A 12,520-nucleotide genomic window follows, 5' to 3' on the forward strand; every position below is an offset into this window, starting at 1 on the left:
GCAAGAACACCTTCCAAAAGCTGAAGCATTTATTTGATTCAAGTATGAAAGCTTATGGACTCAGAAGACTAAAATTTGCAACCCATCCAAAATTTGTACAAGTAAACAAACTATTGGCAAAAAAGCGGCATCGCTTAGGTAAAGCACTTACATATGCATGGATGTTTATGGATCGTGTTCACAGTGGCCGTTTTCTTGATTTTGACGAGTTTTGTTTGCTTCAATCAGTATTGTTTAGAATATCTTTGAGTTTGAACAACTGATGAGTGAGCAACTGAAAAGAGGGTAGATTTGCCTAAGATGATATTTCGTTTCGCTGAATGTACCATTTCAAATCGAGATTGAAGTTTCTTGCTCTGAACTGGCATATCCACGTCAATTTTCGTGATTGAAAATGTACTCTCAAACGACTCAACATTTCAGTTGAAAAGTATTCGCAAGATTTCAACAATTTCTTGACTCAAGATTTCCTTACAGATTGTCCTTATTAAAATGCTTTAAGACCAGCAGACTCGCTGAGTTTTCTTTTTTATTTGTTTTCTAATTTTGCATAAAATCACTTTTTTGTAACGATTGCAAAACTCTCCTGATAGCAATGAATGCTTTTCCTCTACCAGCAGGAACTTCAGCCATTCGGACCGAAACCAAGGGCTTGCCTCCATGTGTATTTACCCGTTCTAAAAAAAGCTTGATATTTTCCATCATCTGTGTAACTTCAATGGCTTTTCTCTGAAGGAGTTGTCCTGCATTCTGATCAGTTGTCTACTTTACTTGAGCGTTCAAGCTTGTTATCAAGCTCACTCTTTCGCCTAGAAACATTTCAGCTTTCAGCAGCATTTTAGAAAAAAAGGATATGGACAGATCGATAGGTTTTAGTGTAAAGGCACTTGACAAGTCCGATAACTCAAACTAAGTCTCACACCCAATCAGGCAGAAGTAAGTTGTAAGTGTTCCCACGCCACAAATTTTACTCTAACAATACTAGCTAGGGTTTATTCAAATAACACGTTGATTTAGTATGCACTATGTTTGTGTCTGCCGACCGAACCTACCTAATAACTGACTGTCCCTATCCTTTTTGTTCAAGGCTGAACTTACGATAAAGTTTTGAAGACCCGAATTGGACGAAAACTTGATCTCATGCCAACACATTTGCTTGCTGAGCTTTTCAATTTTGAAAACATGTTGGCAAATGACTTCTTTTCTCAAGCCGCCGCTCCATTTGGACAGATGCTTGCATGCTCTTGATGTCTCCGGAGTTGGCCAAGCTCATCATTTTACTGCCACGATTACACACGTTTTTGACTGTTGTACGAGAGTAATCAATCCTAGCCAACAGGCTAATTTGGCGTGCCAGTCTAATTTTCACCTCAATTACCTCGCCCCGATTTCGTAGATTGATATCTCCTTCCTTCAAAAGCGTTGACATGACGAGAGTTAACTTTGCAAATTTGATTGATTCGGTAAGCAAATGAAGCCTCAAGATCGAGACATTACCTGTTTTATTTATCGCTTGATTAAACCTGTTTTCTTGTTGTGATAAAGAACTTGTCACCTTGGGGTCGAACAACTTAGACATACATGTATACATACACTGCTTGCATATACCCGTGCATAGTACGAGTATCTACAAGTAATGTTTTGCAGGAAAGCCGTTCCACTGATGAATGTCATTTCGTTCTTGGAATGAATGCGAGTTATGTGTGGCATGCCCTGTCAAAGATAAGCTTATTTCTGATTCCTTGTCAGTTTTTATCCGACCAACAAGCTGAACACTAAAAAGGCAGGAAGGTGGTTTCGGAAACTTTTTAGAGCACAAAGTTTTGATTGGAAGCGTCATAGGTTTTCGCACTATTGGGACTTTATTATCAGCTGGGTAGACAGACGACAAAAAGGAGCATAAATGCCAAATCGATCTTAAAAATGATAGTAATAATAGTAATAATAATCATGATAATGATAATAATGATGATAATAATCAATAATACATGTTTTTTTCCTGTTGTCTTCTTTCTGTTATTACTTTCTTTCCTTGACATGGGTGCTCTCCAAGAGAAGGAACACCCCCAATTTCTGAGTCAGTTTGTATGTAGTATCTCGTAGAAGTTGCCCGTTGCGTGGTGGAGAAGGCAGGTGAGTGAGTGAGTCAGTGAAGAGATTTCGTCTCTGGGTGAGTCTTTTTTCTTTTTATTTATTCTTGCAGTTTCTTGCCACTAAAATCGGGTTGCAAGGGGAAGCTTGGCTAACATTAAGGTCCTCATATATTCACATTGACTATTGCAACTTTGCGCTAAGTTGAACATGACACTGACAAAGCTACACCATGCATCATCTTGGATAGACATCATGGCATCATCGTTACAAGTCATATTGCCTTCATTCTTACTAGAAAACCACTAACATTTACTCGGTTTCTGCTGCACACGCCGTTATACACGTTCTTCTCTCGTCAACCGGTTTCTTTAAGTCACTATGTACAAAATAATCGTAGCACCATGAACTAACACTATCTCTGTCTAGAGACAAGACTGAGAATGAGTAGGACTGTTGTTTTTGTTGTAGTTGTAGTTGTCGGAGTAATAGAGTTGCAGTTGCTGTTGTCATCGTCGTCGTCGTCGTCTTCGTGGTCGTGGTCGTCACTTGGTTGATGCAGAATTATTATTATTACTTCAAATAATAATCATTACTTGCATTACGAAGGATGTTCCTGTTCTTTTTGTAGAAGTAGCAGTAGTAGTAATTAACGTAGTAGTGGTAGTAGTAGTAGTTTGTAGCGGTAGCTCATTCGTTCAGACTTGGCCTGAGGGCAAGCCTGAGTGGGGTTTGAGTATAAATCGGTTGAGTCTACGCGTGTACGTAGATCTGCCGACCAAGCACCAAGGGGAACTTTGTTTGTGCGGGCAATGTTGGTTCTTCACGTTATGTCCAGCCGTGACCACGTGAGTGCGGATAAAGGCGAGATCGATGATGATGGTGATGATGAGAACATGGAGTAGAACATCATGCAACAGGACAAAAGTGATGTGATCATGACGGTATGCGTGCACTGATGCCAGGAAGGAGCTCCATTCACTTCCAGATAGGCCGAAGCGGTAGCTTGTCCAAGAACGTTCCCGGCAATGCAAGTGTACAACCCTTCGTCTGCAGATTTGACTTGTTTGATCACGTGTACATGAGGATCACCCGAAGAGGAAGCAGTCTGCAAATGAGGGGTTGAAAATGAATGTATCCACTAAGGCTTCTATCACAGTCATGTTAACATGATTTGCTTTTGTCAGTCTCGCATCGCGAAATTATGAAATGTTGCCATGAGTAGTGTTTCCTGATAGTATCTTGAGACTCACCTTGATTAGCTTTTCTGTGCCGTTGTCCATCTCGTGATACCACTCAATGTAGGCAACAATACAAGACATGTCCACTTGACATTTGAAGGTGGCCGATTGACCCGGACTGGCAGTAACATTGTTCATGATATTTTGAATATTGGGCTTCCCGCAAGTTCGAACTGAAAATAAGCAACACCATAGGTTAGGGAAATCGGTCGTGCTTCCTCCTCATGTTTGAATCAAAGAGTCATCTTTTCAAATGCTACATTCATGACAGCTACTGTATACGACTGAGAGCTTTTAATGGAACATTGGATGCTTACTTGTCAATAACTTCTGAATGACCCCGTTCCCCGAAATCATTAAAATTCCGGAGAAAATTATCACCAGTTGTGTCCACATGTGAGCCGTGTTGTAATTTGTCGTCATTTTGAGCACTTTTGCCACCTCATAAGGTTGTTGGATGCTATATTCAATCTTTGGGTGTGGATGTTCCCCCACCAAGACTGAACAAAGATGGCAGGATCGTCCTCATTCAGAGAGCACACTGTTGGGATTGGTTCTTCTTGTGGCTCTTATGCCAAGAAAGGCCCGATCTTCACCAGCCAACTCGAACCCCCACTTTCCTGCCTCCTTGGTCTCGAGGAAGAACCTCCAAGCTTGCCTTCGGTTCCCTCTGTCCAAGAAGAGAAGGGAGAAGAAGGAGAAAGAGAGCCAAAAGAAGAACAAGTCCTAGTCAGTAGTCGTAGTAGTAGTAGCACTACAACAACTACGTACGGTAAAAGAAGTCGACGAGGAAGAAGGAGAGGTGCGTAGAACAGTGCTTTACGTTGACTGCTTCTACGGATATGCGGAGAGAAGATAACGACCAGTTCTACTTGAGGCCGTCGTTGTCCCCGTAATAGGCTACAAGAAGCAAACGACCGAACATGACAAGGAACCCCAAGACGAGCAAGGCCGAAAAAGAACCAAAGCTGGCAATCGAAGCAACATAAACGAGCACCCTCTTTCCCGCTCTTTCTTCTCCTCCTCTTTCTCTTTTCCTCTTTCGTTTTTCCCTTTTTCCCTCTCCAACTCGCTCGACCACCACCACCACCATCACCATCACCATCACCACCACCAGAACCTCAGTCCGATCATCGGAGGGAGAAAGGCCGCCGCCTCTCGAGAGGAACGTGGAACAACTTCGAAAGAGAGCGGCGCCGGTGGCAAGTCACTCGAAGAAAAAGGCTGACCCGTTCCGAGGAGAGAGTGCTCCAATTTGCGGACGAGACGAAGCTTAGTCGCAAGAGGATCAAGAAAAGGGCGAAGACGGACCCGAGTTATGCGGAAGCTGGTGGGAATAGGCACGGAGAAGCTAGAAAAGCCACCAACAACAACACCACCAACACTACCACCATCTCCGCCTCCGCCTCGTCCCCTTTCCCTTCGTTCTCCTTCGCCGTTTACTCTTATTCGACCACCACAGACAAGGTGGAAAGTTCAAGAAGCGTGCAGTGTGACAATTTTCGGCCTGAGGGAAATCTGTTATGACTTTCCAATTTCCTCTGTTATCGTCCGTGTATCAGAGGCTTGGCCGAGCTTACTCGCCCAGCTGGGTCATTTCCGTCCTTCTTCGTCTGGTTCGTGTTCGCTACCTTCACGGGTTGGACCTCCTTCATTGGTTGCTTCCTTGTTTGCTTGCTTGCTTGCTTGCTTACTTGCTTGCTTGCTTGCTTGCTCACTCCTCGATAGGTTTTCTGCTGGTTTTATGTCATGCCAACCACTTGCCCAGCAATGCACAACAAAATGCCAACACCATCTATCCATTCCCAAGAAGCAACCAAGGAAGAGACCAAGAAAAAAAGAATTCGTACTCGCTTGTCGATATGGAGAGTCAGAGAGTATTGATTGCTTTGCTATTTGGTACACTATACACAACATGCCTCTCAAAATGGACCCAGATACTGGAGGCAGATAGCAGTGCTCGGCTTCGCCCTCCATGATCCTTAAGGCATAAGAATGATTGAGAGCCTCCTAGATGTGATTCCTAAAAGAAGCTGTTAAAAGTTGTGCATGGAACACGACTGCACGCTGCACATACACATAACATGTCGAGATACAAGGTCAACGCTGCAGGGCTCGAGTCCAATGTTTAAGATACATTGGGGTCAAAGCAAAATGGATGGCCATTTCGTTAAAGGTGCCCACCTTTTTCGGAAGGATAATTTTGAAAGTTACAGTAGTTTTGCAGGGCAAAATAAGGGTCTATGTTCTCTCGAAGGGAGAAATAAACCGCTCTTGTAACTGAGAGTTTCACTCATGTGACGGTTTTATTCGTTTTATTGCAATATCAAGTTCTTCCTTTTTTTCTGTTGGGGGAGGAGGAGAGAGAGGGAGGATGAGGGGTTAAGGATTAGCGGCCATGACTGCGACGTGGTGTCCACTGATCATAATTCTCAACACATCTAACGTTCACATGACTTCTAACCATAACACCAAAGACGCCAAGTGAAGAATGAGGCTGGGTTTAAGTTCTTCTAGATGATTATATCTAGATCTCGTTACCAAGCTTTCAATTTATAAATGATCATGAAAAAGCTTATAGTAACTGCGGTGCCCTCCTCCCCAGGCCAGTTAGCGAAGCCAGCCATTACATCGCTCCCATATACATTTCCGATAGACAGCGGCATGTCCGTAACAGGTTGATTCTCCGTCTGTGGGTGTGGTTAGCCTCTAAAAGTTTTCTTGAGCAAGGTCTAGGAGGGTAATCGTAACGGAGATTCCTTCCTCCCACTGTACCACGCCTCCTTCCGTAAAAAGGATAACTTCCGGTGCAGGGATTAGAACTCGCAACATCCAGGGTAAAGATTTGTACCTTGTACGCACTGCCTCTTTCTCTTACCGCTCGGCTACACTTTTTTTTATTTACAGAGCAAATGTAATAGTTTTCGCATATTTGAATAGTGTAACTTAATGTATATTTCGTAAATGAAGTGTCAGAAAGAAGAATGGAGAAAAAAGTGTAGCCGAGTGGTTTTAAAGGCAACACAAACAGATAACCTGGTTTCAAATACCGCCTTTGGAATTAAGTAATTTAAGGGGGGTGGAGGAGAGACTTGACGTGGTGTTGTTTAGCACAGTTGTTTCGTAGTAAAACATTGGGGCCCTCAGACCTGGAGAGGAAAGCTTTTCAAAACCTCGCTAGAAGACGTTCGAGAAATGCGTTACCTCATAATCAGATGCAAGCCCGCTGAGAGGGTGCTTAATCAACTCTTCCTTCCCAATCAAGTAACCAATTAGGAGGCAATAGAGGGCTTGTCAGTGAAAAGAGACCCCAACCAAGCCACTTGAGACCTTGCTTTGAACACATTTTGGTAGTTGGGCAGCAGGGTGTCGGGCTGATGCATTTCTCTTGCGTTACTCAGTTTCAACCAAAGCAGCCATCAACTCACTGGCTCCCTGAATTTGGAACTTGATATTGAGAATCACGTAACTAAGTGTATTCAAAGCCGATCCCCATCGCACACACCAGGCAGCCCCGAGGGAGCCAAAAAAAATCTCAGAAATCTCGTGAGTGTCGCTTCTCTGACTAGCCCTCTAGGAGGCAACGCAACGCTCAAACGTCTTCTGGCAAGGTTTCGAAAAGCTTTCCCCTCCAGTCCTGACGGACTCCCTGAATAAGAAGAGAGAGACCGCGAGCCTCAGTTCGATTCTCCTCCCAACCTTTTGCGAGCAAAATTTTAGATGCTAACCATATCCACAAACTGAGAGCTAATCTACCACCAGACAAGGTGTAGCCTACCGGAATTTGGAAATAGATGATGTGATGCTTGGCTTTGTTAGTTCGGAGAGGCTTAATCCACGAACTTCTACAAATAAGGACTATGAATGGGCATATACACTATGCATGTAATAAATCTGAGCCACTTTTTGAAATAAAATAATAAAATAAGAAATGCAGATCTCCTCAATTGAAATTAAGTCATTTTCATATTTTGTACTTGCAAAGAGGCTTGTTTATAAATTCTATTGTCAAAGCTTATGTAGCTGATGAAGAGCACGCCTAAAAGTCGAATTTGGATAGTGAGCATATAACGTTGCCGTCACCTCCTGAGTACCCTACGAATGGTTTTGGGCTCAACAAAACCTTGTGATCCGAAGTGTTAATTATGAATAAAGTGAATGGTTCATGAGAAACTCAAATTTAGTTTCGATTCCTATTCTCCATATACAAAAGTCCATGCTGAATCACATGACCTTAGTTAGACATTTGGGTAAATATAAGGAAATAGTTATCTAGACGGTCAGAACTAGTGCTGGGGTGAGTTCGGCAAAAGTAGGACTCGTTCGAGTCCTTTGATTTTTTGACTTCTTGCTGGACTCGCCGAGTCCGGCCAATTTCTCCAAAATCGATTAAAAGACTCGCGTGCACTCGGACTCGAGTCTGGACTCGCCCAAGCACTAGTCAGAAAGAATCCAAAGGCTTTTTTCCCGATGTTAACTCATCCTCCTCTTAAATATAGAGGCACATCTAGGTTGAGAACAAATAACATCTATCGAAGTCAAAGCTTTGCATTCTTCGGGCCGATGTTACTTTTCCTCTCACATAATAGAAAACTGCTAAGCTTAACATCACGTCTCCTCCCTCCATCTCATTTGAGGCCAATATTTTCACCCTTCCAATCATCACTCTTTTGTTTTCAAAAGTATGATAAGCACAATGATTATTGATGCCCAAAAGCAGTGCAATCCTTGTTTTATTAATGAAAAAGTTATGAAGATTGGCATGATTAACTTTTTAAATGAAATGGCATTTTTCGTAACAGTTAAAAGGTCTAAATTATTCTTAGGTACCATATCAACAACAATAAGAAGATAAGACATGAAATTTGTAAAGTAATATAGAGAGGCATTGGACACTAAGGCAAGTCAAAATGAGATGAATGTGTATATTTGTGCGGAGATTGAGCAAGGCGTCTTCTATGATTTTTTTGGCTTAGCTCTAAAAAATAGCTTCTCAAGCTATTTTAATAGTCCTGTTAACAATGAAGCTTACGAACGATTATAGTTCTTGAATTTGTTTCAACATTACTATGAAACGCCACACTTGTAATGAATCTATAGCTGTAAACAAAGTCGAATAGAGTTTTTAACGTCTTTTTCGACTTTTTAGGGTCCATTTGACTTTTTCCAGCTTTTTGGTTGTTTTCATATATTTGGGTCATTTTTCTCATTTTTTTCTATTTTTGTTCTAACGTTCCTGCTCCCTTGAACGTAACGAGAGCTAACAAAACAACAATTGCCAGACATCGAGCTTACGTTCTAATGTTTGAAATCAGAGTGAGCTAACGAGATGTCCCAACAAAGCTCAAGGCTGCATGGCGTATAACTGCAGTTACGGGTCGAACAAAACCTTACACAGGTGCCTAGGTCTTGATCTCCTTTTCTGATGTTTTGAAGCCTTCTCTCCAAGACCATTTGAACCTGATATTGATAGAAGGCTTCAAAAAAGCATTTTTTGGTATTTGGATGCTAGGGTCGGAGGGATGAGCCTCGCCATTTATAACTTAAATTAATTTGCTAACAATTTCTCTTCAGGTTGACCAGATTGAGAGGAAGATCCTTCGATTTCAAAAGTTCAAGAAAGGCAATTTCCAAATTAGCTACCTGTTAGGCCCGTTGCAGTTTGTTTAATGTTCACAGCCTTAAAAGCTAAAAGTTGCAGAAAATGCCACTTACAACCTACAAAACAAGTAAAATTGCCTTTCATTTTAGTTAAGTGCCAAAAGCTACACTATTCTATCATGTCCCTAAAGCATTTGAACGATAAATGTGTGACGGTTTAATTTTGAAATTTATCACTTTTTGCAATAAATAATTTCTACGCACTAACGATGTTTTTATTCAACGTTAATATAATTTTGTCAAAATTCAAGATCAAGCTTGATTAAAGTTGAGATTCACAAGTATGGCATCACGATTGTGAAACATTGACATTAAGTAAGGTTTAAGTTATATTGCAAACTATTTTCGGGTTTTCCTACCTGCCTCAAAAAGTGAAACATTTCCATTTATATTTTAGTCATGGAAAAAGAATAATACATTCCTTGGCAATTGCTTTAATATATAACCGGAGCAATTAAAATTCAAATTTGATGCAAATGCAACCTTTGAAAGCGTGATATTTTATCGTTTACTGAATTGATTTGGTTAAAATTGTAATTGGAAAGGCAAGTAAGATTACGCCCAACATCTATGTATTGACTACGTTTTTAAAAATATTATCTCTTTGTGGGTTTTAAGTGGATTAATATAGTAACCTTAGCTAAAATACAAGATGATATTTTTCAAAAGTTGTTCCTTTTGTTTCAATAACAACGAAAATCATTACTAGAAATCTGGGCATTTGCACAAAAACTTTATCAGTGTTGTGGGTACCACAGTGGACCACAAAGGATATAGCCTTCGTTCATCGTTGTATTTATTACTTGCAGGTCAACAAGAACAAGTGATGGCGCTTTTGGTGTTTAAAACTTGTATCCGGCATAGTATACGAGCCAATGTGGAACTCGAATGAATGAAGGCGTTAGACTGGCCAAAGTGGTCCAACCAGCACTAGCCAAATGCGTTCTAATCTCCCTCATGTCTCCATGAATTTGACCATCATTGTCAACAAAGCCATATTCACGGGCTAAGTCGGCCGACATCAGAATGCGTCCAGATTTTGCCATGATGTTCTGGTCGGCACCAAGGTGGGCCACGGCTTTGCCGGAAAACTCGACGGACTCGCCATTCTCAAAGGATGCCTTGGAGCGTTTATCAGAATCAGCCTTGTCTGCAGATTAAGGATGTACTTACAGGATAACAAATTTGGAATATGGCCCATCAATAATGGCAAGGCTTACCTAAGACATGCTTCTCGATCATTTCGGTCTTGACTGGACCAGGCCAAAGAGAAATCATAGCCACATTCGATTTTTTCAGCTCTTGAGCGCAATCTGCCGCCATCCGATCACAACCCGCTTTGCCCACGCCGTAGGCCACATTAAACAGATATCTTAACCCGCCCCCAGAGGATACGTTCACAATGAGTCCAGACTTACGTGGAACCATCAACCTAAATAAAGCAAATCACGTGGTCAAGCGTCTTTTGCATGTTTATGTTTTACTAAATGCATGCAGCATAGGAACTCGAGTGTTTCCTACATTACCTTGCGGCGTAAACAGTGCAAATGTAATGCCCTCGTAGACCCACTCCATTGATCATATCCCAGACTTCGGGTGTGGGGGTTTCCCAAAAAGGCTTGCCCATATTAGAAAAGATGGTGTTCACACCTGCATAAGCATTATTGACTAAGATATCCAACTTTCCGTTCTGCTCTTTCTTTATTCGCTCGAAGAGCTTCTCGACATCAGCATCTTTGCCGTGATCCATGACCACAGCCTGCCCTTGACCTCCTCGGGATTTGATTTCCGAGCAGCATTTATCGAGATCAACCTTGTTCCGGCCAGTCACATATACGATACCCCCAGCCTCGCCCAATTGGAGGGCGATACCACGCCCAATTCCTCGGGAAGCCCCGGTTACCAAACACACGGCACCCTTTAAATTCGCACTCATCCTGTTGGCACAAATAATGCAAATGACTGAATGCAATTGAGTAAGGGATATGAAGAGGCTTATCTGCTATTGACACTTGTTTCAGAGGTAGTGCCAGCGATTGCCAACTTGAATCTACTAGTACGTACAGATTGTCTTGAGATCTTTCATTACATAGCTGATTTAGGTCGGAATTGATGTTTACACAAGCCGCAAGCTATTGGTCATTGAATCGTCTTGGGGCTAAGAGTATAAATGAGGGGGATTCAAATGTTCACAAGATAACAAATAGCAATAGCATTTTAGTGCTTCGGGGGAAAACTGAAATGTGCCTATAACCTAATTATGATGTGATTGTGATTCCTGGTGAAAAAAAGGTCTTTTATTATCAATTTTTTTTCTTCTCCCATTGTAGTTCAATCGATCTTATTTCCAAATGCTCCGCCTTATTCTTATCAAACAAGGAAAACCGGAAGTAAGTAACTGAAACGTGAATCTCATGTCGTCGCCAAACCTCTCGACAATCAAATCCGATGGGAAGAAGATTCTACATATTACATGATCAAATCCCATCCTCTAAAGTCGACGTAGATAAGTTTTTAAACACAATACCCGACCAGCGCTACGTACGATGCTAATGCCAATGCTAATTGATAGCAGGACCAGATATTTTACCGCGCTTGACCTTGCCCACTATCCCGTGGGTAAATCAGGTCTTTATTGGGCGTTCTATCCGTTCTATCCCTCGTATCGGTGGAAAGTCTGAAAACATGATTCAAAAGAAAAAAAGTTTCAAATTTGGAATACCAATTCAGGTAGTTTTTTTTCTTGTGGATTGAATCTTTAAAGAACCCGTTTTTCGCTAAATTAAACAAAAATTGCGCTTGGATATCTAAGATATGCATAATGTTAGTCGAAATATGGAAAATGCTCAGAAACCTAAAAGATGCCAAAATCGACATAGTGATTTAAGATCGAGAAAAACGAAGAAGTTGGAAAAAGCGCCAAGTAATGAGCTTCCAGCAATAAGGGAGGGCTATTTTAAATGCAATATTTTATTTTACCTCACCCAAAGGTAGCAATTGCAAAGGAGTTTTCAATCAGCTTTAAATGCCACTAAACCAGTATTAGGACATATGGTCTGGAAACAACTGATAATAATTTAAGTGACTGATTAATCATGAAGCTCTTCTGAATATCTTTACATGAGAATGTCGTGCAAATTAATGCGAATAAATGCTTATATCTAGAATTTTTAATGCCTTGACCTTCAGTTTTGTTTGAGACTACATCGCTGCAAAGGGCTGCCTGATAGCAACTCTAAGATGTGAAAATAGATGACCTACGCTCACAAAAGTCTTTGGTAATTCTAAACCCAAGGAGATCCCATTTTTGTTTTTGCAACATACATAGAACTATCCACAAGCAAAAAATTGAGAAAATCCGGACTGTGCTTTTGCAAAGGTCAAAGACAAATACGGCCATTCCACGCCGAATTTCAATTCATGCATTTTTTTAACAATTCTATCAAATAACCATTGTCCTCTACATTGTCCCAGGAGCATTTTGATTCAAAATTCATCTCAATTGGATAACTACAGCCGGAGTTATG

General features: G+C 41.3%; 2 protein-coding genes across 2 annotated transcripts; both read right to left on the reverse strand.

Moving 5' to 3' along the window:
• Positions 1-1,839: 1,839 nt before the first annotated feature.
• On the reverse strand, positions 1,840-4,042 carry LOC131881020 (vascular endothelial growth factor receptor 1-like; the record flags this gene model as incomplete). Its single annotated transcript, XM_059227766.1, is given in 3 exon segments — positions 1,840-3,199; positions 3,345-3,505; positions 3,650-4,042. Coding segments are annotated over 3 exon segments (552 nt in total). The 3' UTR covers positions 1,840-2,914.
• Positions 4,043-9,776: 5,734 nt separating this feature from the next.
• LOC131881015 (dehydrogenase/reductase SDR family member 1-like) lies at positions 9,777-11,008 on the reverse strand. Its single transcript, XM_059227762.1, has 3 exons — positions 10,520-11,008; positions 10,214-10,425; positions 9,777-10,143 (listed from the first exon to the last, which is right to left on the reverse strand). The coding sequence occupies exons 1-3, from the start codon at positions 10,927-10,929 to the stop codon at positions 9,836-9,838; spliced, it is 930 nt and encodes a 309-aa protein (XP_059083745.1). The 5' UTR covers positions 10,930-11,008; the 3' UTR covers positions 9,777-9,835.
• Between the last annotated feature and the right edge of the window lie 1,512 nt (positions 11,009-12,520).

This window comes from Tigriopus californicus, chromosome 5 (genome assembly GCF_007210705.1).
Source record: "Tigriopus californicus strain San Diego chromosome 5, Tcal_SD_v2.1, whole genome shotgun sequence".
Lineage (NCBI taxonomy): Eukaryota > Metazoa > Arthropoda > Copepoda > Harpacticoida > Harpacticidae > Tigriopus > Tigriopus californicus.

Excerpts from the sequence above, each read along its gene's own strand:
- LOC131881015 (XM_059227762.1), bottom strand. The coding sequence starts at position 10,929 with ATGAGTGCGAATTTAAAGGGTGCCGTGTGTTTGGTAACCGGGGCTTCC. Across the intron at positions 10,426-10,519 it reads TGCACTGTTTACGCCGCAAG|GTTGATGGTTCCACGTAAGT; the intron begins GTAATGTAGGAA and ends TGCTTTATTTAG. Across the intron at positions 10,144-10,213 it reads GATCGAGAAGCATGTCTTAG|ACAAGGCTGATTCTGATAAA; the intron begins GTAAGCCTTGCC and ends CTTAATCTGCAG.